Genomic DNA, 25869 nt, shown 5'->3' on the forward strand with positions numbered 1-25869 from the left:
GAGCCGAGGTCCAAGCACAGGCATGATCCAGCACTTGAGAAGTACAAGAAGGCGAGACAGGATATGCATCCTAGATTTCAGCCGACCAGCAGGAGGTCCACTAGGGCTGCCACTAGTGCAGCAGCTCAGTATGCAGAGGGGTCCGGGAGCTCTTCTTCTGACACAGACACTGATGAGTTCAGAGTGGAGTCTAGAGATGAAAGAAAGAGGAAGAGCACTGACAGAGGATCAGATGGTGACAGCTCAGATGAGGAGCAGGAGATTGAGGAGGAGTCAGTTCCTCCAGTTCAGCACCAGCCTGGTCAGGGGATGCATTATGGTCTTCTTGAGACACGTCTGCCCAATGTGCCCTCCTATGTTCCCAGAATTGACTACAGGGGAAAGGGTATGACCAGGAAGGCTAGAGATGAGCGAAGGGTTGATCCGAGGAGCTTACCTAAGGTTCAGTACGATCATCGCTTCCAGACAGCCTTTCACTTGGACTTTTACTCCAGTGTGATTCTTACCAGGAACCCAGTAATTGCCAGGTCTCAGTGGATTGACTAGCAATATATTAGAGAGTTGCAAAAGGCCTCAGTTGATCATGCTATTGCCATCTGCTAGAGCACAGGAGTTTATGAGATCATGGAGTTCCAGCATGACTGGAACACAAAGGTAGTAGCTCAGTTCTATGCTACTCTATTTGTTGAGGAGGATGAGCGGCGGATGCACTGGATGCTTGAGGGCCAGTGGTACAGTGTTGACTATGATGTTTTTGCCGCCCATCTTGGCTTCATAGAGGATGATCTCCAGAGGGACAGGATCCACACCGAGCAGGTGTTACCTCCTGAGCAGCTCGCCTACATGTATCCTCCTGGTGGTGTGAGAGGAGCTGTGGGGAAGGTTCTAGGTCTTCACCCTACCTACAGGTACCTGGACAGGATGTTCAGGAAGACTATTGACTGCAAGGGTGGAGACAAGGGCACCATTGCTGATTACTCCAGGAACCTACTCCACAGGATGGCACCTGATGCTCGGCCCTTCAGCGTGTTTGACTTTATTTGGTCCGAGATCAGGAGTGTTGGAGAGAGGCCCCTCAAGGGCTGTGGTTTTGCTCCTTATATCATGCATATGATTGAGTAGGTGACAGGGCACACATTTGAGTATGATAAGATTCACAAGGCCCTGAAGATTATTGCAGATTTGCCTGAGATAGGGTTACCTCCAGCAGGACCAGGAGGAGCAGCAGCAGCACCAGAGGCAGATGCACCTGGGAGTGGTGCACCAGCAGGAGCTTCACCTTCACCACGTGCTCCTTCACGTTCTACTTCACGCCGTGGCAGTCCTCCTTCGCCTATCCGCAGGCTTTTTAGCTCCATATTTGGGATGTGCCGTGACATCCAGACTAGGCAGCAGAAGGAGAGGGAGGCTAGGAGGAAGGACACTCGGACTTTGAAGCAAATTGCTTCTAATCTTGAGCTTGATCCTCCTAGGTCTCCTCTATCAGATGAGGCAGCTAGTGAGCCTGAGACTGAGGAGCAGCAGCAGGCTAGATATGATAGAGAGTATGTTGAGTTCATACAGCGACAGCAGCAGCAGCAGGCACCTGAGCACCCTGACACTACCACTTCAGGCTCGTGTGCCTACTCACTCTCAGCCACGTCCCAGCACTACAGACGACTATGCTACAGATTGGTGGAGTGACCTGACAGGTGGTGGTGGCCTCTACGGGTCTGGTGGCTATGACCCGTCTGGTGCGGGTGGTTCTCGTCCAGCCGGTGTTGCACGCTCAGATGATGAGGATGCTGGTCGAGATGCTGATGATGAGTGATCTCAGCTTTCCGTGACAACTTGTAGCCCCTTTGTCCTTAGTATGTCATTGTTGGACCTTTGTGGTGATAGATGACAAAGGGGGAGAGAGACTGATTAAAGCTTCAGGATAGTTTCATTTGCTTATCTTTGTACCTGAAGATATGTACTGCAGGCTGTAGTTTGTTTTTGAGCTTCATTGATGTATCTTGGATTTGAGATAGATTGTATCATGTGAGAGATGAGACTTACTTATGCTTTATCTTTGTATCTCTTGAGACATGATCTTTATCTATATATATCAGTGGTTTCTGGACTTGAGAAAATTTGTAATGAGTGCTATGTGTGAATTACATATGTCATATTTATTTTCATAAGGACTATGCATGCTAGAATGAAAATATTTGATGTGATGCTTTTATATTTATTCTTGTGTGATATATCTTGTCATATGCATCACGGCTTCACTTTGTCACACACACATGCACCCCACGGATGCAATGATTTAGGGGGAGTCTCCTATATGTTTTAGTATGTGCAATTGACATTTGAGGTCATTTTGTGAATTCTAATCTTAAGCACATATTAAGGGGGAGCCTCTCATAAATCATTGAACCCAAAAGTTTAAATGTTTATATCATTTTGTAAGCTTTAATCAAGTTGTCATCAATCACCAAAAAGGGGGAGATTAAAAGTGCATCTAGCCCTTTAGTGGGTTTTGGTTGATTGAATGACAACGTGATTAAAGGACTAACCCGTTTGCTAAGTGTGAACATGTAATATGTTATCTCACAGGTACTTAATGAAAGTCAAAATGGTGTGTTGTTGTATAAACAATATAGTTCAAGCACAAGACAACAATGCAAATGGAATTCATGCTAAGGCTTAATTATTGTGGGATTTCCATGTACTATGTGAAAGCAAGCTCGTGATTATTAGTTAATGAGACATGAGGGATTGCATATGGATTGGTCTCATATTTGAAGCTTGCTAGATTGAAATGAAAATGATAACAATACATGAATAGATGATTCAACACAAAGATGTGACTTGATGGCTTGAGATGGTGAAGATAGCAAGGAAAGGCTTCGAGGTACTAAGCAAGGGTGAAGGGCAAGCGACGGCTTGGCGGCCGAAGAACCTAGCTAGGGTGAACAAGAAAGTACTTGCATTTAGTTGAGGTACTAATCAAGCTAAGATGGTCATATTGATGTGAAGGATCAAATCTATAATGAAGAATTTGATGGAAGTGACTTGATACATTTGGGATTATTCAAACTTGATGAATGGAATCAAGTCACATACTCAAGATGGCTATGCTCAAGTGAAAAGATCAACATCAACATGTTAGCACCCTTACTTGATGAAGATTGGAAGGGACGGCATCAATTCAAAAAGAACAACTCAAGTGGTACAATTTCATATTTCCGTTTATCTTGAGTTTAATAGGTATGCCATACTATTAAGAGGGATGCATCATGTTGATAGAAAATGTTTCATAAGTGCTCAAGCCAACCCATGTGAGTTTTGAGTATTTGAGCGATAAAAGTGCTAACTGTTTTTTGCTGGTCTGACAATACCGGACGTGTCCGGTATTCATACCGGACGTGTCCGGTATTTGTCCAGCAGCTGTAAAACTGTTGTTCTCGTGTTGGTTCATTGGGAGTTCCGACGTAGGTCGGAAGTTCCAACGGTCGGGAGTCCCGGCATGGGTCGGGAGTTCCGACGTCTCGCACTTCAACTGACTTGGAGGGTTCACTGTCCTGGTCATACCGGACGTGTCCGGTATGGATGACCAGAAGCCAACGGTCAGTTTTCAAAAGTCGTGAGGGTCGGGAGTTCCGACGTGAGTCGGGAGTTCCGACGGTCGGGAGTTCCGACATGTGTCGGGAGTTCCGACACCTCACTAACTTTAACTCAGTTACATGTTTTTCAAAATTACTGAGGGTCGGGGGTTCCGACTTGAGTCGGGAGTTCCGACGGTCGGAAGTCCCGGCATTCTTCGGGAGTTCTGACGCCTCACAACTTCAGTGTAACTTAGTTACCGTTGGCGCAGTGTGAGTAATACCGGACGTGTCCGGTATTCATACCGGACGTGTCCGGTATTGCAACGGCTATAAAACGGCTAGTTTTTCAAGGGGGCTATAAATACCCCCAAGCCTCCACCTTTGGAGGCTGCTGATTCTGCTGAGATAGACACACGTTTTTGAGCCTTGCCAACTCTCCTAAACCCTCTCTTAGTGAGTGTGTGATCCAAATTGCAAAATCAATTTGTGGGTTGAGAAAGAATTTGAAAAAGAGAGCAAGCCACCACTTGAGCACTTGTGCATATTGTCAATCTCGTGATTCGCATTTGTTACTCTTGGACTCTTCGGTCCTAGACGGCTAGGCGTCGCCGGAGAGCAACCGAGAGATTGTGGTTGCTTCGGAGAGTTTGTAACGGTCGATTCCGCCGCCTCGGAATCATTTAGTGGAAGGAGGAAAAGGAGTTGGAAAAGACTCCGGCTAGAGTGACCTTCATGGTACCCTCTAGGGCTGACCTTCGCTTGGTCGCCCGCAGCCCCCTCAACGGAGAGTAGGACTCGAACGAGTCCGAACTTCGGTAAAACAAATATCGTGTCTTAATTCGCATTCCATTTGATATTTGTGTTGCTCTAGCTGTGCTGCAGGTTCTCTGTGTATATTGTCATCTCCATTAGGTGCCTGTAGTTTGGTTTGAAGATAGAAATCGAAAGGAGCAAGTTCGGGGCTGATCTGCAGAAATCGTGTATACCGGACACGTCCGGTATTCATACCGGACACGTCCGGTATTTCCTGCCTGCACTGAAAATATTTATTCTCTGTTCTAACTTGGTGTTGCAGGGTTGTAGCTTCTAGATATATTCTTTATACCTTGTTTACTTTGCGGCTAACTTGTGAGGGATGGTAGTACTCTTGATTTGGAGTTTCCATTTTGGAAACTCCCCTTTCTAATTATTTCCGCATTTAAAGGTGTTAATTTTCAGAAACGCCTATTCACCCCCCTCTAGGCGGCATCCTAGGTCCTTTCACTAATCAAGCAATAAAGGTGCCGGGCTAGCTAGAGCTCTCCTAATCAATTCTAGAAGCAAGATCATACAAACCTATGACACTAGTACTTTCAGCAAGAAGGGAGCTCCTACACATGCTAGTAAGCAAAAGCACAAAGCCAACTAAGCTCACTAGCAATGCTCAATAACAAGGCAACCAATGCTAAATTAGAGAGCGCAAAAACTTAGCTACACAAACTAAGCAATGTGACCAATAAAGTTACACAAACCAAATTAGCCACGCAAGAAAGCTACTTCTATGCTATACAAGCAAGAAGGTAACTAGCAAGCTACACAAGCTAACTAATTATAAAAGCAACAACACAAGCTCAAGGTATATGAAAGTAATCGCAAGCTTGTGTAATGGGGATACAAACCAACGGGAAGAACAAGGTTGACACGGTGATTTTTCTCCCGAGGTTCACATGCTTGCCAACACGCTAGTCCCTGTTGTGTCGACCGCTCACTTGGTGGTTTGGCGGCTAATTGGCATCACCCGCCAAGCTCGCACGTCGGGCGCCGCAAGAACCTACCCCGGAAGTGAGGGTAGCTCAATGACACGCTTTACTAAAGTTGCTTTTCATGGCTCCCACGGGGCGAGCACAATGCCCCTCACAAAGCACTTCTCTGGAGCGCAGCACAGGCTTCTTGCAGGCTTCGATGGAGACCACCACCAAGCCGTCTAGGAGGTGGCAACCTCCAAGAGTAACAAGCACCACCAGCTTGCAACTTGATCACCGAGTGCCACTCGATGCAACCTCATGATGCAATCGTACTAGAATCGCTCACTCACACAATCGGATGATCACTATCAAGTATGTGTGAGATAGAGGGCTCCTAAGCACTCTCAAGCATGGACACAAAGTCCCCTAAGGTGCTCCGCACAAGCCATGGCTGAAGGCCACTTCTATTTATAGCCCCAAGGGCTAAACTAGCCGTTACCCCTTCATTGGACGTTTTTTGGGTCGACCGGACACAACACCGGACGCAGCACCGAACGCACCGGACGTGTCCGGTCGCTATACCGGATATGTTCGGTAGATGTCTGACCGCCACGTGTCCTACCGTTTCCTCCAATGGCTCTCTGACAAGATGACCGGACGCTCAGCATGAAACAACCGGATGCTCAGCCGCTGAGTCCGATCGAGTCCAGTAAGCCTTCAGGGCCGACCGGACGCATCTGTTAGAAACTGACCGGACACTGAGCCTTAGCGTCCGGTCGAGTACAGTAAGCACCCACTGACGACCGAACGCATCCGGTCACACCGGACCGGACGCTGCCAGCGTCCGATCGACTGTACTGCCGAACACTATGTTTTTGGATTCACACCAGACGCGTCCGGTGTGGTGACCGGACACGTCCGGTCGCACTGTGCAATTCAGTTCTGAGCCACATACCGGACGTGTCCGATCTCCATACTGGACACGTCCGGTCACTCCGTGACCAGTGCGACTAACTCGTTTTCACCTCCAACTTCTTCACCCTTGCTCAAATGTGCCAACCACCAAGTGTATCACCATGTGCACATGTGTTAGCATACTTTCACAAACATTTTTAAGGGTGTTAGCCACTCAACTTGCCACGCCACTCGATCCTAGTGATAATGCAAAGTTAGATCACTCGAGTGGCACTAGATGACCGATATGCAAACAAGTTTGCCCCTTTTGATAGTACGGCCATCTATCCTAAACCCGGTCATCAACTTCTCTACACACCTATGACCGGTGAAATGAAATACCCTAGGTTATACCTTTGCCTTGCGCATTCCATTCCATCTTCTCCAATGTTGATGCAACACATGCACCAACATGATCAACAATGATATGATCCACTTAATATCATCACGTGATCATATTGGTTCATCGATCTTAACATCACTCGCTTTTCACCGTTGCCTTCGTCCATCGGCGCCAAGTCTTGCTCAAGCTTCACCGTCACGCGGTCCATCGCTCCAAAGCCTCTAACTTACCCTTCACGCTTGCAACCGGTTCATCAAGCCAAGTCTTGTCTTGATCTTCTCTACCTTTGATCACATGACTCAATTTCATGTCTCATGTGCAATGAGCTCCTTCATCATCACATATATGATCTTTGCAACATCTCCAAGCCATTTTCACCTTCATGACATATGTTGCTCACACATATGTACCTGTGGAATAATCACCTGTGTATCTCACATAAACATAATTAGTCCACCTAGGTTGTCACTCAATTACCAAAACCACACAAGGACCTTTCACTCGTCGATGACAACGGGGAGGTCATGTTAGCAAACTCAGCGGTGGATCTGAAGCGGCCGCTCGTGGGGCCCCTCCTGGCCACGGATCTGAGGCTGCAGCACGGCGTGGGGCTCACACTGGCAACAGAGGCGCTAGATCTGCGGCAACCAGGCAGATCCTGGACGACGAGGTGTATAGGTACTACGCCGATGGCGACTGGCGTAGCTCTACCTCTAGCAACTCCATCACCATCGTCAACCCCACCACCCGCAAGACCCAGTACAGGGTGCAAGGTGCGGGATCTCTCGACTCTGCTCCTTGTTTTTACCGGGCTCCAAGAACCTCGGGGAGCTAGCGCTAGTGTTGTCCCCTTGTTTTGGGGAAAGACGGTTGATAGGGACGTACACACCCGTGCTACCATCGAATTCTGTCGATGACCATGAGGTTAAAACTTGGACGAGAAGCGCCAGCCATTAATGGCTGGCTACCTACGCTATCACTTTCCATAATTCTGCTGGCCGTCCTTGATAGTGCCTCTTACTTAACTACTGCCCCAAACAAATAGTCTCACTTTTGATGCTTAATTTCGTTGTCCCCCAATTGAACCACTTGGCAGTCTATTCCAAGAATCTCTCCAATTAACCATTTCTCGAATTGATCAAAGTCCATAGGCTTTTGCTAGTGCTGATAGGTTCGGTGGTTGTATGTGAACTGCAAAAGGGAATGCCTATCAGCAGCTAAGGTCACGCAGAAGGCATGGGCCCGTACACTGCTGTGGAAGCGCGTGGAGCTCCTCCACAAGGCGGCCGTGATCCTAAAGGAGCGCAAGGCACCCATCGCCGAGTGCCTTGTCAAGGAGATAGCCAAGCCAGCCAAGGATGTTGTTTCTGAGGTCACTAGCAGATGAAGAAATTCTTGTTAATGTTTTGCTTTCATTCTTCAATTGGGCTTAATGGTTAACATGCCTTGTTGTGTTTTCATAGGTTGTGCGGTCTAGGGATTTGGTGTCGTACACAGCTGAGGAGAGTGTGGCAGAACCTCCTAAGAAATCAGGCCCACGTGCACCTATCGTTGTCTTAACAAACCTCAAATAGCGTACATGAGTTCTCAACAACTCAACAGGTCTGTCGGGTGTCCTCGGGAAACCCGAATCATCCATGATTCTCTTTTCGAACAGGATCCCAATTAGAGACATTGCAGATTACAACAGTTTATTCGAATATATACATCAGAGTAAAAGATAGTGGAAGTCTTAAGATAACATAGTTTACAAACTAGTTGTTTTCAAACTTACAATACCATAAGTGTCATACAACCATAGTAGCGGGATAATATTACATTAACATTATTTATCATACAAACTAGTGCCTTGTCCAAAGGCCAATCATCATTCCTCATCGTCATTGACTTCAAACATAGACATGTAGCAGGGACCAAAACAAGCCTGCGCATGCGACTCACCTGCAACAAGGGTTAACAAACCCTGAGTACAAAAGTACTCAACAAGACTAACCCGACGTAACAGGGGGTGAAAGACTTTAAAGATGCAGGTGTTGGGGCAAGGTAAGGATGTAGCAAGATTCAAAAGTTCTTTGCCAAAAGCTTACTATTCTTCATCCTATTTTCATGTTTTACCCCTAAGTTTTCTTGGTTCATTATCCCAAACTAAGTGTTCATATCCCATGTTCCAAACATTCTCATTCCATTCCTTTTCTCAAATTTTAGTAATTCACCAGTCCTGCATTGCTTCTGTAATGAATCGAGTCTCCATATCCATGGAGCATCGGCAATTCGAATTGATTCAAGTCCCAGCTGGGGATTCCTTATCACATGACATATGTAGAACTTAATCATGCATATATCAACCTCGCTACCAGATCCTCCTATACTAAGCCGTCTCCACGCCACCCGAGAGCACAGCACACCTCAAATCCGGCCACATTCCAGCCATGAGGGTACATGCTACTCCCGCCATCTCTCCACTCCTAGTGCATGGGCATTCGTCTTAGTATCGGATTAACCAAAGTAGGCTTACCGGAGTATGTGACCAGTACTACAAAGTGTCTCGTTTAGAAGATCCACAATGAGTGGCCTTTAAGCGACATAGTCGGCAACATTACCCAACATTCAAGGTAGGCCACCCGACTAGCCTCTAGTTCATTCTATTTTCTTTCTTTCTTTGGCCAGTATGCCATCTTTGATTGTATCAAAACTTTTACTTTGAAAACCTACCATAAAGCATACTAAGCATTCTATGCCTTTGTAAATGAAATCATCTTCAAGGATGGTAAACAATTAACAAGGTAGGCAATGCATCAAATAGGTAACATTTGAAATAATCAACTTAATGCAATAGGTAACATAGGTGATAAACTTTTCAAAGTAAACAAGGTAATGGTTTAATGCATAAACCGGGGCTTGCCTTCGCTGACGATCTCAGGTTCCGGATCAGTACCACAATTATCAAATCCTGTGACAACCGGGGATTCTTTCAGAACTTGCTCAACTAGAATCGTTTCACTCTCGGATTCTACACGAAATGATAACATATGCTTTAACATGATGATAATGTAAACATGATGTTGTCATTGTAGATGAAATATAACAACACCTCGAATACAACTGTTTTTTCACGGTATAGTTGTAAGCCAACAAAACCAACTTGCAATTCTACCGTCAAGAACCACACATGTGACTTGACCAAACTGATCTTGAAACCCTACTAGTCACAAAACATGATCAAAACAAGATCAAACACTAATCAAATACTTAGGGTTTGCTTTTATTTATTTTTGAATTAATTTGGAAATAAGCCCAAAAATGAACTTGTTCCAAATGACCTCAAAATTTTATGTAAGCTTACTCATGACAAATTAGTGTACCAAAACAAATTTCATAATTTTTAGAATTATAAAGTGGCCTACAAAAATCATGGAAATTGCATTTATCAATTAATGGACTGAATATTTGAACATTAAAAATTTATTCAAATTTCAAGTTTCATATTTGTAAACCATAATAGAACATGTACAGAAGCTACACACAAATTTTCAGAATTTTTGGAGCTATGATTATTTTCCTACAAATTCCCAAAGTTTCAGCACTATTCAAAATTCAGAAATAACAAAACTTCACTGTTCTCTCTCTCTCTCACTGACAGCCGGTCCCGCATGTCATCCCTAACCTCTGGCTTTGACCGTGGCAACGACGGCGCTGACCGGCGCTAACTTGCCGACGGTGAGTCTAACGGCGAAGGCAAAGGCACCACAACGTTCAAAAGGACTAGGCGCATCGATTTGTGGCACTACGGAGGTTGATTACAACACAGAACAAGGCTAACACCGGCCATGGCAGATGTGGTGGCACGACAGTGTTATGCCGGCGAAACAAGGCCGGTAACGGTGAAACAAAGAGTTTAGGAAGCATCAGTGGCTCACCCCGAATGTGTTGAAGCAACGAGCGAGACCGGAGAAGCTATGGTGACGCGTTTCGACAGTGACAGTTGAAGGGTCGAGATGGCAGACTAGAGGGGGGTGAATAGTCTTTTCTAAAATTAATCGTGTTGGCTAACCGAAACAAGTGCGGAATTATAACTATTGGTCTAGCCAAGACTACACCCCTCTATCTATGTTCTCTAGTACCTTCCAAAGATATTAATCAAGCAACAAAGGTGCCGGGCTAGCTAGAGCTTACCTAACCAATTCTAGGAGCAAGGTTACATAAACATATGCCACTAGTACTTTAAGCAACAAGGGAGCTCCTACACATGCTAGTAAGCAAAAGCACAAAGCTAACTAAGCTCACTAGCAATGCTCAATAACAAGGCAACCAATGCCTAATTAGAGAGCGCAAAAACTTAGCTACACAAACTAAGCAATGTGACTAACAAGGTTACTAAAACCAAATTAGCCACGCAAGGGAGCTACTTCTATGCTACACAAGCAAGAAGGTAATTAGCAAGCTACACAAGCTATCTAATTACAAGAGCAACTACACAAGCTTAATATGTATAAAAGTAATTGCAAGCTTGTGTAACGGGGATGCAAACCAACGGGAAGAATAAGGTTGACACGATGATTTTTCTCCCGAGGTTCACGTGTTTGCCAACACGCTAGTCCCCATTGTGTCGACCACTCACTTGGTGGTTCGGCGGCTAATTAGCATCACCCGCTAAGCCCGCACGTCGGGCGTTGTAAGAACCTACCCTGGAAGTGAGGGTAGCTTAATGACACGCTTTACTAGAGTTGCTCTTTGCGGCTCCCGCGGGGCGAGCATAATGCCCCTCACAAGCACTTCTTCAGAATGCCGCACAAGCTTCTTGTGTGCTTCGACGGAGACCACCACCAAGCTGTCTAGGAGGTGGCAACCTCCAAGAGTAACAAGCACCATCGGCTTGCAACTCGATCACCTAGTGCCACTCGATGCAACCTCACGATACAATCGCACTAGAATCACTCACTCACACAATCGAATGATCACTGTCAAGTATGTGTGAGATGGAGGGCTCCTAAGCACTCTCAAGCATGGACACAAAGTCCCCCAAGGTGCTCCGCACCAGCTATGGCCGAAGGCCACTTCTATTTATAGCCCCAAGGGCTAAACTAGCCGTTACCCCTTCACTGGGGAAAAATCGGGCCGACCCGACGCTCCGGTCGTGTTGACCGGACGCTGGACCTCAGCGTCCGGTCGCCCGTAGACGACCACGTGTCCCGATTCCAACGGTCACTTGACCTGACCGGACGCAGCAGCTTTAACTAATCGGACGCTGGACCTCAGCGTCCGATCGTTTCCAGTAAGCTCCCCGAGGCATATTTCTTCGACTGGACGCGTCCGGTCCACCTTGACCGAACACAGACCAGCATCCGATGCAATACCCTCGGTACTATGTAGACCCATCAGTTTGATTGGACGCAGCCTTTTAGCGTTCGGTCGCTGCGTGACCCAGCGTCCGGTTAGTAGACCGACGCTAGCATCTTTGCAATCAACTCGTTTTCACTTCTAACTTCTTCACCCTTACTCCAATGTGCCGACCCCAAGAATTTGCATCCGGTGTAATAGAAAATAGGCATTCCATTTTCCCAAAAGCGTCGAATCCCATCTCAACCCTACAAACACCACCTCCTTTGTAGATGTGCCAACACCACTAAGTGTACACCACCATGTGTATGTGTGTTAGCATATTTTCACAAACAATTTCAAGGGTGTTAGCCACTCAACTTGCCACGCCACTCGATCCTAGCGACAATGCAAAGTTAGATCACTCGAGTGGCACTAGATGACCGATATATAAACAAGTTTGCCCCTCTTGATAGTACGGCCATCTATCCTAAACCCGGTCATAAACTTCTCTACACACCTATGACCGGTGAAATGAAATGCCCTAGGTTATACCTTTACCTTGCGCATTCCATTCCATCTCCTTCAATGTTGATACAACACATGCACCAACATGATCAACAATGATATGATTCACTTCATATCATCATGTGATCATATTGGTTCATCAATCTAGACTTTACTTGCTCTTCACCGTTGCCATTGTCCATCGGCGCCAAGTCTTGCTCAAGCTTCACCGCCACGCGGTCCATCACTCCAAAGCCTTCGACTTGCCCTTCATGCTTGCAACTGGTCCATCAAGCCAAGTCTTGTCTTGATCTTCTCCACCTTGATCACATGACTCAATGTCATGTCTCATGTGCATTTAAGCTCCTTCATCATCACATGTGTGAGCTTTGCAACATCTCCAAGCCATTTTCACCTTCATGGCATATGTTGCTCACACACATGTACCTGTGGACTAATCACCTGTGTATCTCACATAAACACAATTAGTCCACCTAGGTTGTCACTCAATTACCAAAACCAAACAAGGACCTTTCAACTGTGATCACAGCAGAGCAGACCTCGTCGACGATAGTGTCTCGGCGACTACAGTGGGCAAAACGAGTAAGCAACAGTGGATTAAGTACTATAGCATCAAGACGAAGCTGTAGAGACAACAAGCAAGGGCAACAGCTCATCGGATGATGCTAACCACGGTGAATCGGAGTTTCGGTCGAGGTCGCCGGCCGTGAGGAAGAAGAACGTGGACAGCGAGTTCTCGGCGAAATCAAGCGGTAGCGACAGGTTGGTCGGATGTGCAAGGAGCAGGTGGAACTGGAACACTGCTTTTCTGGGGCTATCTTGCGCTGAGGAGGCGAGGGGAGCTCGTCGGAGTCGAGACGGTGGCGTCGGGAAAACAGAGGGAAGGAAGAAAGCAAACGACGACGTCTGGGCTTTATAGCGCGGCCAGGAGCGCGCAGGATCGACACGCAGTGTGCACCCCGTGCCAGCGCGAAGCCGAGGGCGACCACGGGCACGCCTGGAAGACTGGAGAAAGGATGCCGGCGGTGGGGCGGTGGCGCCCTGTTGTCAACTTGATTTTTGAAATATTTACAGAATTGCCACTGAGTTCATTTTACAAATTACTCCCAAATTTTCTAAAGAAGTTGAAAATCTCCAAAAATGAAAGTTGCTCAACTTTTCAAACTCTACAACTTTGCTTCAAGGAATATTTTCAAATTCTGCCTGCATTTTGAAATTTGAATTTGGGGTGCATTTGAGCATTTGAATCATTTCAAAATTACTCCAAATTTTATATGTAAACTTGAAAAACTTTGAATACCAAAGTTGATCCTTATAAAATAAGCTTCAACTTTGCTTTTTGTCATAACCCCAAATTCCAAATGGATTTTGAATTAGACAAAAGGGGCAAAAAGGACTTTTATGATTTGAATTTAAATTCAAATTTGATTTGTTTACCTTTTTACTTTAACTTAGATTTTTGACTAGCAACATGGCCCGTTAGGGTTATTTGAGTCAAATGACACATGGCCTCACATGATCACATGAAATTTGACCCTTGTGGTCATGATCTTTATTTCGAGTTTGAATCACATCACATATAAAATAATAACTTATGAAATAAAGCTTATTTCGTGTATGCATTCAAAATTTTCTTCTTTATGAATGCTTTGCAATGCATATGATGACATGTCAAGTTTTAGTGCTAGGTCAAAACACCAGAGGTGTTACAACCCTTCCCCCTTAAAGAAATCTTATCCTGAGATTTAAAACCTAAGGCTAAGTAATGGAAAAGGAAATATGTCAAGCTAACACATCATAACTTTATTCGAAAGGCTAGTGAGGGGGTTTTCCATTCTGTTGACAAACAAGACAAGTTACAATATAGACAAGGTATTGCAACTAGATAGAAGCAAAGAAATCAGGAAAGTTTTCTTCTAAGTAATCCTTGGACTCCCAAGTAGCTTCATCTTCAGTGTGCTGATTCCATTGTACTTTGTAGAACTTGATTGTACGTCTTCGAGTGACTCGATCTTTCTGATCTAAGACTCTAATGGGGTACTCGGCATAAGTCAAGTCAGGTTCTAGTTCTACATCACCAAAGTCAATCACTTGGTCAGGTATGTGAAGACACTTCTTTAACTGAGATACATGGAAGATATCATGCACAGCCGACATGTGATCTGGTAACTTGATGCAATAGGCGATCGGTCCACATCGTTGTTGGATTCGAAAAGGACTGACATAACAGGGCTCCAACTTTCCCCGAATCCCAAAACGATGAACTCCTTTCATCGGCGATACCTTAAGGTAGACATGATCTCCCACTTTGAATTCTAGCGGTCGTCTCCTCTTATCAGCATAGCTTTTCTATCGGGATTGAGCTACCTTCATATTAGCTTGTATGAGCTTAACTTTCTCTTTAGCTTCCTTGACCACATCTGGTCCAAAGAACTAATGTTCTCCAGCTTCTGACCAATTTAAAGGTGTCAAGCATCTACAGCCATACAATGCTTCGAATGGTGCCATTTTGATGCTCTCTTGATGGCTATTGTTATATGAGAATTCTGCTAAGGGAAGACATTCATCCCATTTAGCACCATAGGAAAGGATGCATGCTCTTAACATATCTTCAAGAATTTGATTTACCCTCTTAGTCTGTCCATCTATTTGCGGATGATAAGCAGAACTATGGATAAGTTTAGTTCCCAAAGACTCATGTAGACTTTTCCAAAACTTAGATATGAACAATGACCCTCTATCAGAGACAATGGTTTTGGGTGCCCCATGCAGACTGAATATTCTATCAAGATAAAGCTTTGCATACTGTTTCGCTCGATATTTATCTCTGACTGGTAAGAAGTGAGCTATCTTGGTTAGGCGATCAACAATAACCCATATAGAATTGTAGCCTATAGATGTCCTAGGCAATCCCACGATGAAGTCTATACAGATATCTTCCTACTTCTAAGATGGAACTAGCAATGAATGTAATGGACCTACAGTCTTCATATGAACTGCTTTGACCCTCTGACAAATATCACACTTGGCTACATATTGAGCTATTTCTATTTTCATTTTAGTCCACCAATATCTCTTTCTTAGATCATGATACATTTTGTTGCTACTCGGATGAATGGAGTATCTTGTAGAATGAGCTTCATCAAGAATCTGCTTTCGCAGTTCTAGATTTTTGGGTACTACCAATCTATCCTTGAACCATACAACATCTGATTCATTAATCTTGAAACATGTTGGTTTTCCAGATCTAACTTTATCCTAGATATGGGCTATACCCTTACTTTTCCGTTGAGCAGTAATGATCTGATCTTTGATAGTGGACTCAACTGCAATATTGGATAGGGAACCTTGTTCTATGATTTGTAAATTCAGATGCTCCATCTCTTGACACAATGTTCGTTGCATAGGTTCTACAATCAGACAATGGCAATGACTCTTGCGACTCAGGGCATCGGCAACCACATTAGCCTTGCCTGGATGATAATGCACTTCTAAGTCATAATCTTTGATAAGTTCTAACCATCTTCTTTGCCTCATATTCAACTCTGATTGAGTGAAGATGTATTTCAAACTTTTGTGATCCGTATAGATATGACAGATATTGCCCAATAAATAATGTCGCCAAACCTTGAGTGCATGAACAACAGCAGCTAATTCAAGGTCATGGGTGGGTTAATGTTTTTCTTGCATCTTGAGTTGTCTGGAAGCATATGCTATGACTCTGCCTTCTTGCATAAGAACACGGCCAATACCGATTCCAGATGCATCACAATAGATATCAAACAGCCTCTCGATATCAGGTTGTGATAATACTAGTGTAGTTGTCAGCAACTTCTTCAATATCTAAAAGGCCTTCTCACATTCTATTGACCATACAAACTTAGTTTGATTTTTCAGCAGTCCAGTAATTGGCTTCGCAATTCTAGAGAAGTCAGGGATGAATCGACGATAATACCCTGCCAACCCTAGAAAACTATGAACTTGATGAACAGTGGTAGGTGCTTTCTAGTTAAGGACTTCTTCTACCTTGCTCGGATCAACAGCTATACCTTCAGCAGATAACACATGACCCAGAAATTATACTTCCTCCAACCAAAATGCACATTTACTGAATTTTGCATATAATTGGTGGTCTCTTAATCTTTGTAGAACAATACGGAGATGTTTTGTATGTTCCTCTTTGCTCTTAGAATAGATAAGAATGTCATCAATGAACACCACTACAAACTTATCCAACTCGGGCATGAAAACCGAGTTCATCAGGTACATGAAATGAGCCGGGGCATTGGTCAGCCCAAAAGATATGACTAGATACTCATATAGACCATATCGGGTGGTAAACGCTATCTTCGGCACATCTTCTCGTCTGATCTTAATCTGGTGATAGCCTGATCTCAAGTCTATCTTTGAGAACACCTTAGCTCCCGCAAGTTGGTCAAAAAGCAAATCAATTCGAGGTAAGGGGTATTTGTTCTTTATGGTGACTTCATTTAACGGCCGATAGTCAACACATAACCTTAAGGTTTGGTCTTTCTTCTTCACAAAGATAGCAGGGCATCCCCAAGGTGATGAACTGGGTTGAATGAAACCCTTGTCTAACAACTCTTGTAGTTGCATTTTTAATTCTACTAGTTCTTTGGGTGGCATCATATATGCTCTTCTGGACACTGGTGTTGTTCCTAGTTTCAGATCAATTCTAAACTCTACATCTCGGTCTAGTGGTAGACTAGATAGACCATCGGGAAAGACATCCGTAAATTCACATACTCCTAGAATTTTCTCAGCTTCTTCAACAGTAGTTGCACAGACTGTTTCCACTGTACTCTTAGGAAAGGAAAGTTGGATGAGAAGTTGGGTTTTGCTATCAGGTGCATTTACTCTTATGGTTCTACGTAGGACATCTATGATAGCCCCATGTTGGGTTAACCAGTTCATACCAAGGATCACATCTATATCTTGATCCTTTAATATCAGCATATTGGTAGGGAACTCATAACCTCCCAAATCAATAGGTACATGCTAAACTACCTCCCTTGTACAGATTCATCCCCCGGGCGACTGTATATATGATATGGTTCTTTTGTTTCCCCAATAGCTATCCCATGCTTCACAACAAATGTACGATTGATGAATGTATGGGATGCACCAGAATCAAATAAGGTAATTGTAGGATGCTTAGCAATAGGAAACATACCCATCATTACTGGTTCTCCTTCTGGAATAGATTCCACCTGAGTATAGAAGACCCTTCTAGTTTTCTTCTCAGCCTGACCCTTCTGACTATTCTGAGCATTGCCCTTGTACTGATTCTAAGCTTGAGTAACAGGGGCTTTGGGTGCATCAGGATTATTCTTCCTAGGATACAGACATTCTCGGGAAAAGTGTCTGGGTTTACCACAATTATAGCATGGATAATTGTGATTCTGGGGAGTAGCATTGCGGTTTGCATTATTTGTATTATTTTGATGCTGCGGTGCCTGATGAGGATAAGGCGTATTAGTTGCAGGGCGAATAAAGATTTGCTGCCTACCTTGGCCTTGTTGTGGGCGGAATGGTGCACGACCATGATTCTGAGGATGGTAGACTATCTTTTGACGCTTTCCACTCGACGATCTAGAAGCAGATATTTTCTTTTTCTTTGCCTCCTTGTGTCGGCGGTAATTCTCCTCCAAAGCGATAGCAATGTTGATTGTCTCATGATAAGTTGCGTTATCACAAGTTGCCATCATGGTCTGAAGTTTAGTGTTCAGGCCTCTAAGAAAATGATTCTTCTTCTTCCTCTCAGTATTCACATACTCTATAGCATACTGCGACAGGTGATTGAAGCGCCCAACATAGTGCATCACCGGGTGCTCCCCTTGCTTAAGAGCCAAGAACTCTTCTAACTTCATGGTCATTACACCATCTAGAATATAGTGTGCCCTGAAGGCATCCTTAAACTCCCTCCAGGTGATTTGGTGACCAGCGGGCTGTACTGCTACCAAATTTGCCCACCAGGCACCAGCAGCTCCTCGGAGTTGCTGTGCCGCAAACCTTGGTTTCTGAATCTCGGTACAGTGAATCAGCTCAAACTTTTGCTCTATTGTCCTAAGCTAATCGTCAGCTTCTAAAGGCTCTTCTGCCTTAGAGAACACAGGCGGACATGTGTCAGTAAAATCAACATAGGTTGACTCATCATTTCCATTATTACGACGACCACGATTAGGGTATGGTGCCTGTTGGTTCTACGCCAATTCCCTTAACAACCTAGCATTCTCTACCGTTGCATTGACGAGTGTGGCTATGGCATCTGCCATAGTCAAAGGCATTGGTAGAGGATTTGGGTACTCATCATCGTCATGTGAGCCACTAGCACCAGCTCGGGTGATAGGACGAGGCATCTGTTAGAGAAACACGTTTACTTACATTATTCTTTATTAAAAGCATTTTAAAAGGTTTCATGCTACAAAGGGTTACTTATTTAAATTACATGTCTTGTATCCCACAAGACAACACTGGTTTACTAGGAAAGCAGTAAAGGAACTATTACTACTCCGAGCTCTCAGTCATCGGCGTCCGTGCCCATACCGGACGAAACCCCATCTTCATCTGAGAAGTACACTAACTCCTTAGGATCCTCCTCCTCTTCTTTATTCTTGACTTCTCCTAGATCTACAATTATTTCTTCATCTATAACTTCACCATCCCCATGAGGAGGATGAAGTTGAGTGTACAGCATGTGGACATTCTCATGAAGAATGGCATTGTCCATCTCTAGGTCTTCTACGTAGAACTCCAACTCATGGATGCGTTCATTGGCCGCATCCTCTCGTGTCTAGGCTTCATTCCGTAGCTCTATGGTCATGGTGATGCCCCTTTGCATTTCCGCCAGCTCTTCATGATCTTTGGCATGAGCTCGACGAAGAGTGTTGAGCTCCTTGTTAAGGTTCTCGATGTTGGTGGGATTGCTTGAAGATCCTTCATCTCCTAGTTTATTGGAACTTTCTTCACCAAGCTCATGGTTTTGTGGTGCCAACTGGTGACGAGGGACTCCATGAGGTCCGGTGGACTTATGTGCGATTACCTTGGTCTTTGCCATAGCCTGTAGAATTTAGGGTAGGACTATAAGAATAGCTTGAGGATAAAGGAGGTTAGCAAGAATGGGATTGACATTACTTACCCAACCACTTCTTAAGGGGAATTATTATGCAAGGTGTTCAAGCATGATGCATGAATCGATCTTACGAATCTAGGTACAAAAGATTTATATAATCATAAGTACTAGATTTTTAATACATAGGACAAACCTAATCATATTATCCGCCATAAATTTTCAAATAAGATAGGATTGAGTCTAGATCAAAGGTAAGAAGAAAGAAATTTGAACTTTAAAATATCAAGTTTACTTTCTTTGATCCAAACCAATTTGATGGTTTTCCAAAGTAACCTATAATGATCTTAGATGGGAACTACTCTGATACCAGCTGTGGCAGAACCTCCTAAGAAATTAGGCCCACATGCACCTATCATTGTCTTAACAGACCTCGGATAGCGTACACGAGTTCCCAACAATTCAACAGGTCTGTCGGGTGTCCTCGGGAAACCCGAATCATCCACGATTCTCTTTTCGAATAGGATCCCAATCACAGACATTGCAGATTACAACAGTTTATTCGGATATATACATCAGAGTAAAAGATAGCGGAAGTCTTAAGATAACATAGTTTACAAACCAGTTGTTTTCAAACTTACAATACCATAAGTGTCATACAACCATAGTAGCGGGATAATATTACATTAACATTATTTATCATACAAACTAGTGCCTTGTCCAAAGGCCAATCATCATTCCTTATCGTCATTGACTTCAAACACAGACATGCAGCAGGGATCAAAACAAGCCTGTGCATGCGAATCACCTGCAACAAGGGTTAACAAACCCTAAGTACAAAAGTACTCAACAAGACTAACCTGACGTAACAGGGGGTGAAAGACTTTAAAGATGCAGGTGTTGGGGCAAGGTAACGATGTAGCAAGATTCAAAAGTTCTTTGCCAAAAGCTTACTATTCTTCATCCTATTTTCACGTTTTACCCCTAAGTTTTCTTGGTTCATTATCCCAAACTAAGTGTTCATATCCCATGTTCCAAACATTCTCATTCCATTCCTTTTCTCAAATTTTAGTAATTCACCAGTCCTGCATTGCTTCTGTAATGAATCGAGTCCCCATATCCACGGAGCATCAGCAATTCGAATTGATTCAAGTCCCAGCTAGGGATTCCTAATCACACGACATATGTAGAACTTAATCTTGCATATATCAACCTCGCTACCGGATCCTCCTATACTAAGTTGTCTCCACGCCACCCGAGAGCACAACACACCTCAAATCCGGCCACATTCCAGCCATGAGGGTACATGCTACTCCTGCCATCTCTCCACTTCTAATGCATGGGCATTCGTCTTAGTATCGGATTAGCCGAAGTAGGCTTACTGGAGTATGTGACCAGTACTACAAAGTGTCTCGTTCAGAAGATCCACAATGAGTGGCCTTTAAGCGACATAGTCGGCAACATTACCCAACATTCAAGGTAGGTCACCCGACTAGCCTCTAGTTCATTCTATTTTCTTTCTTTCTTTGGCCAGTATGCCATCTTTGATTGTATCGAAACTTTTACTTTAAAAACCTACCATAAAGCATACTAAGCATTCTACGCCTTTGTAAATGAAATCATCTTCAAGGATGGTAAACAATTAACAAGGTAGGCAATGCATCAAATAGGTAACATTTGAAATAATCAACTTAATGCAATAGGTAACATAGGTGATAAACTTTTCAAAGTAAACAAGGTAATGGTTTAATGCATAAACCGGGGCTTGCCTTCGTTGACAATCTCAGGTTCTGGATCAGTACCACAATTATCGAATCCCGTGACAACCGGGGATTCTTCCAAAACTTGCTCAACTAGAATCATTTCACTCTCGAATTCTACATGAAATGATAACATATGCTTTAACATGATGATAATGTAAACATGATGCTGTCATTGTAGATGAAATATAACAACACCTCGAATACAACTGTTTTTTTCACGGTACAGTTGTAAGCCAACAAAACTAACTTGCAATTCTACCATCAAGAACCACACACGTGACTTGACCAAACTGATCTTGAAACCCTACTAGTCACAAAACATGATCAAAACAAGATCAAACACTAATCAAACACTTAGGGTTTGCTTTTATTTATTTTTGAATTAATTTGGAAATAAGCCCAAAAATGAACTTGTTTCAAATGACCTCAAAATTTTATGTAAGCTTCCTCATGACAAATTAGTGTACCAAAACAAATTTTATAATTTTTGGAATTATAAAGTGGCCTACAAAAATCATGGAAATTGCATTTATCAATTAATGGACTGAATATTTGAACATTAAAAATTTATTCAAATTTCAAGTTTCATATTTTTAAACCATAATAGAACATGTACAGAAGCTACACACAAATTTTCAGAATTTTTGGAGCTATGATTATTTTCCTACAAATTCCCAAAGTTTTAGCACTATTCAAAATTCAGAAATAACAAAACTTCACTGTTCTCTCTCTCTCACTGACAGCCGGTCCCGCATGTCATCCCTAACCTCTGGCTTTGACCGTGGCAACGACGGCGCTGACCGGCGCTAACTCACCGATGGTGAGTCTAACGGTGAAGGCAAAGGCACCACAACGTTCATAAGGACTAGGCGCATCGATCTGTGGCACTACGGAGGTTGATTACGACACGGAACAAGACTAACACCGGCCATGGCGGACGCGGTGGCACGGCAGCGTTACGCCGGCGAAACAAGGCCGGTAACGGTGAAACAAAGAGTTCAGGAAGCATCAGTGGCTCACCCCGAATGTGTTGAAGCAACGAGCGAGACCGGAGAAGCTATGGTGACACGTTTCGACGGTGACAGTGATCATGGCGAAGCGGACCTCGTCGACGACGGCGTTTCGGCGACTGCAGTGGGCAAAACGAGTAAGCAAGAGTAGATTAAGCACTACAGCATCGAGATGAAGCTGTAGAGACAACAAGCAAGGGCAATGGCTCACCGGATGATGCTAACCGCGGTGAATCGAAGTTTCGATCGAGGTCGTGGGCCGCGAGGAAGAAGAACGTGGACAGCGAGTTCTCGGCGAAATCAAGCGGTAGCAACAGGTTGGTCGGATGCGCAAGGAGCAGGCAGAACTGGAACACTGCTTTTCTGGGGCTATCTTGCGCTGAGGAGGCAAGGGGAGCTCGCCGGAGTCGAGACGGCGGCGTCGGGAAAACAGAGGGAAGGAAGAAAGCAAACGACGACGTCTGGGCTTTATAGCGCGGCCAGGAGCGTGCGGGATCGACACGCAGTGTGCACCCCGTGCCAGCGTGAAGCCGAGGGCGGCCATGGGCACGCCTGGAAGACCGAAGAAAGGACGCCAGCGGTGGGGCGGTGGCGCCCTGTTGTCAACTTGATTTTTGAAATATTTACAGAATTGCCACTGAGTTCATTTTACAAATTACTCCCAAATTTTCTAAAGAAGTTGAAAATCTCCAAAAATGAAAGTTGCTCAACTTTTCAAACTCTACAACTTTGCTTCAAGGAATATTTTCAAATTTTGCCTCCATTTTGAAATTTGAATTTGGGGTGCATTTGAGCATTTGAATCATTTCAAAATTACTCCAAATTTTATATGTAAACTTGAAAAACTTTGAATACCAAAGTTGATCCTTATAAAATAAGCTTCAACTTTGTTTTTTGTCATAACCCCAAATTCCAAATGGATTTTGAATTAGACAAAAGGGGCAAAAAGGACTTTTATGATTTGAATTTGAATTCAAATTTGATTTGTTTACCTTTTTACTTTAACTTTGATTTTTGACCAGCAACATGGCCCATTAGGGTTATTTGAGTCAAATGACACATGGCCTCACATGATCACATGAAATTTGACCCTTGTGATCATGATCTTTATTTAGAGTTTGAATCACATCACACATAAAATAACAACTTATGAAATAAAGCTTATTTCGTGTATGCATTCAAAATTTTCTACTTTATGAATGCTTTGCAATGCATATGATGACATGTCAAGTTTTAGTGCTAGGTCAAAACACCAGAGGTGTTACAGAGAGTGTGCAGATACTGGGGGAGGGCAAGCTGCTCGTTTCTGATAGCTTCCCTGGTAATGAGCGGAACAAGTACTGTCTGAGCTCTAAGGTATAGCTACATTGCAGTACTCTTGTTTGTTGTAAATGCTCCACTGATTTCACTACGACATTGTTTGTGTATCTTCACTTATTCAGAAATATTGATAGAAATAAGCTAGTTGAACGTTTACGAAATTAATTGATGGACCAGTTCATCCTGAGTGATGGAGAATGGAATAATAAAAGTTGGGGGTGAGCAATTAAGTTTAAATTCATCTCTAAAGGATAGGCCATAAAATAGGCACCTTGCTTCTCTGTGACAGCTTATTGACATGCAGAGGAGCATGGAATATTCCATGTATGCTGTTGGCATGTCTTGCTGATTCCTTTTGCTTTGTTTTGCCTTTTCTTCATTGATGTCATTGCCATGTTGTACTTTCTATGATTCTATCCAGTGTAAACTATTGCTCCGTTTGTCCATCCTATTTTCCCTGTGTAAATGATATCGTGTCTCGGCCAAACTCAACAAGGTCATGGATTTGCCTGACTCGACTGTTTCTATGCCAGATTGGCTGGAATTGTCCAGGTGCAACCATAACTCAAAGAAAACATAGCATCAAACCAGCGAGGATTAGTGTTGTGCCTCGAGCTAGGATTCTGCCATTATGGTTTTTGCTAGCCTTAATTCGCTGGCACAGTTGTACTAATACAGTCACTTCACTGTTATTCATTCAAGCCAAGTAGTTGAGCTGGTTTTCCCCCTCAGTGTACTATCAAAATCATTGAGGTTGTTTCTTTATAAATGAATATTTTCACCTTTCCTTTCTAAACCAACTATGCTGATCCTTGTACCACTTTACGTCTTAGAGGTGTTTCGAAATTAGGTTCATCCTATTGAGCAGTGCTACTTGAGATGGCAGGGAAACATTCCGTTATGTTTGTTAGAATGAAACTCCAAACACCATACATTCAGTTATGAACTCATAGACCAAACAGTCAGTTATGAACTCATAGACCAAACAGTAAGTTATGGACTCAGAAACCATACAATGTTTGTGGCTGCCAAACATAGGTTTGATGATGTTAAGTTGTTTACCAACCAATATTCATGCATGTTGTAGCCTGTAGAAATTTGTATTTCAGACAGTTTTTATGGTGCTAAGTTGCCATTGATGCTCCCCTGAACACTATTGGGTTCCCCAAAATTATTGATCCATTAATATTGTTTCCTTGCATATCTAATGTATCATCCTGTTAATGCAAATACCCCTTGGAGTAGTTTTGGCAATCCCTCCATTCAACTATCCTGTCAACTTAGCGGTTTCTAAGATTGGCCCAGCACTAATTGCGGCCAATGCTCTTGTGCTGAAGCCTCCAACTCAGGTATATGAGTTTTTTGGGTTAACCTAACTCACTTCCTGAGTGTGAATTTAGTGCCTTTCAAACTCAAAATACTTATGTGAAGTATTATTGTTCGAACAGGGTGCTGTGCTTGCACTTCATATGGTACACTGCTTCCACCTGGTTGGTTTCCCGAAAGGTTTGATCAGTTGTGTGACTGGGAAGGGTTCTGAAATACGAGATTTTCTTACAATGCATCCTGGAGTCAACTGCATAAGGTAGGCATCAACAACACTTGCCGACAGTTGAATTCTTCAGTTTTAGTGAGACAGAACCTTATTTGTTCCTTTGCTTCTTAGTTTTACTGGTGCCGATACTGGTATAGCCATTTCAAAGAAGGCTGGAATGGTCCCTCTTCAGATGGAGCTTGGGGGCAAAGATGCTTGCATTGTGCTAGAGGATGCAGATCTAGACTTGGTTGTAGGAAATATAGTAAAGGGTGGTTTCTCTTACAGGTGCAGTACTTAATAATGCTGTTTAATTTTATATCGCACTTGGCTTTATTGAAAACTTCAAAAAGTGAAACCAAAAATTGGAATCAACAAAAACTTTTAGCTAACAGAACATGACATGTGGTATCCAAGCTGGTGTCATTTACACAAGAGTGTTGTCACATGCTTATCCTTGGATTTGGCTTCCATGCTTCCATCTTAGGTTGTGACTTATTATGAGTAAAAGTGCACTGCTGTTTTTTTTCCAAGGACAGTATTACTATTTTGAATAAGGTACTATCCCATCTCTAATACTTCTTGGCCTTGTACTCAAATGTGTTGTGATCAATGCAGTGGCCAGAGGTGTACTGCTGTCAAAGTAGTGCTGATCATGGAATCAATCGCTGATATGATGATGATGTCAGGAACTGATCCACGTGCCCTATGA

At 43.5% G+C, this 25869-nt stretch overlaps 1 protein-coding gene across 1 annotated transcript; it reads left to right on the forward strand.

Moving 5' to 3' along the window:
- Positions 1–705: 705 nt before the first annotated feature.
- LOC136457313 (NADP-dependent glyceraldehyde-3-phosphate dehydrogenase-like) lies at positions 706–25869 on the forward strand. Its single transcript, XM_066457358.1, has 9 exons — positions 706–845; positions 7248–7371; positions 7768–7968; positions 8060–8102; positions 23571–23657; positions 24851–24972; positions 25072–25208; positions 25290–25445; positions 25776–25869. Exons 1-9 carry the CDS (start codon positions 706–708, stop codon positions 25867–25869), a joined length of 1104 nt encoding a protein of 367 aa, XP_066313455.1.

This window comes from Miscanthus floridulus, chromosome 1, assembly GCF_019320115.1.
Source record: "Miscanthus floridulus cultivar M001 chromosome 1, ASM1932011v1, whole genome shotgun sequence".
NCBI classification, from domain to species: Eukaryota; Viridiplantae; Streptophyta; class Magnoliopsida; order Poales; family Poaceae; genus Miscanthus; species Miscanthus floridulus.

Excerpts from the sequence above, each read along its gene's own strand:
- LOC136457313 (XM_066457358.1), top strand. The coding sequence starts at position 706 with ATGCACTGGATGCTTGAGGGCCAGTGGTACAGTGTTGACTATGATGTT. Across the intron at positions 7,969-8,059 it reads CCAAGGATGTTGTTTCTGAG|GTTGTGCGGTCTAGGGATTT; the intron begins GTCACTAGCAGA and ends GTGTTTTCATAG. Across the intron at positions 8,103-23,570 it reads GTCGTACACAGCTGAGGAGA|AGAGTGTGCAGATACTGGGG; the intron begins GTGTGGCAGAAC and ends GAGGTGTTACAG.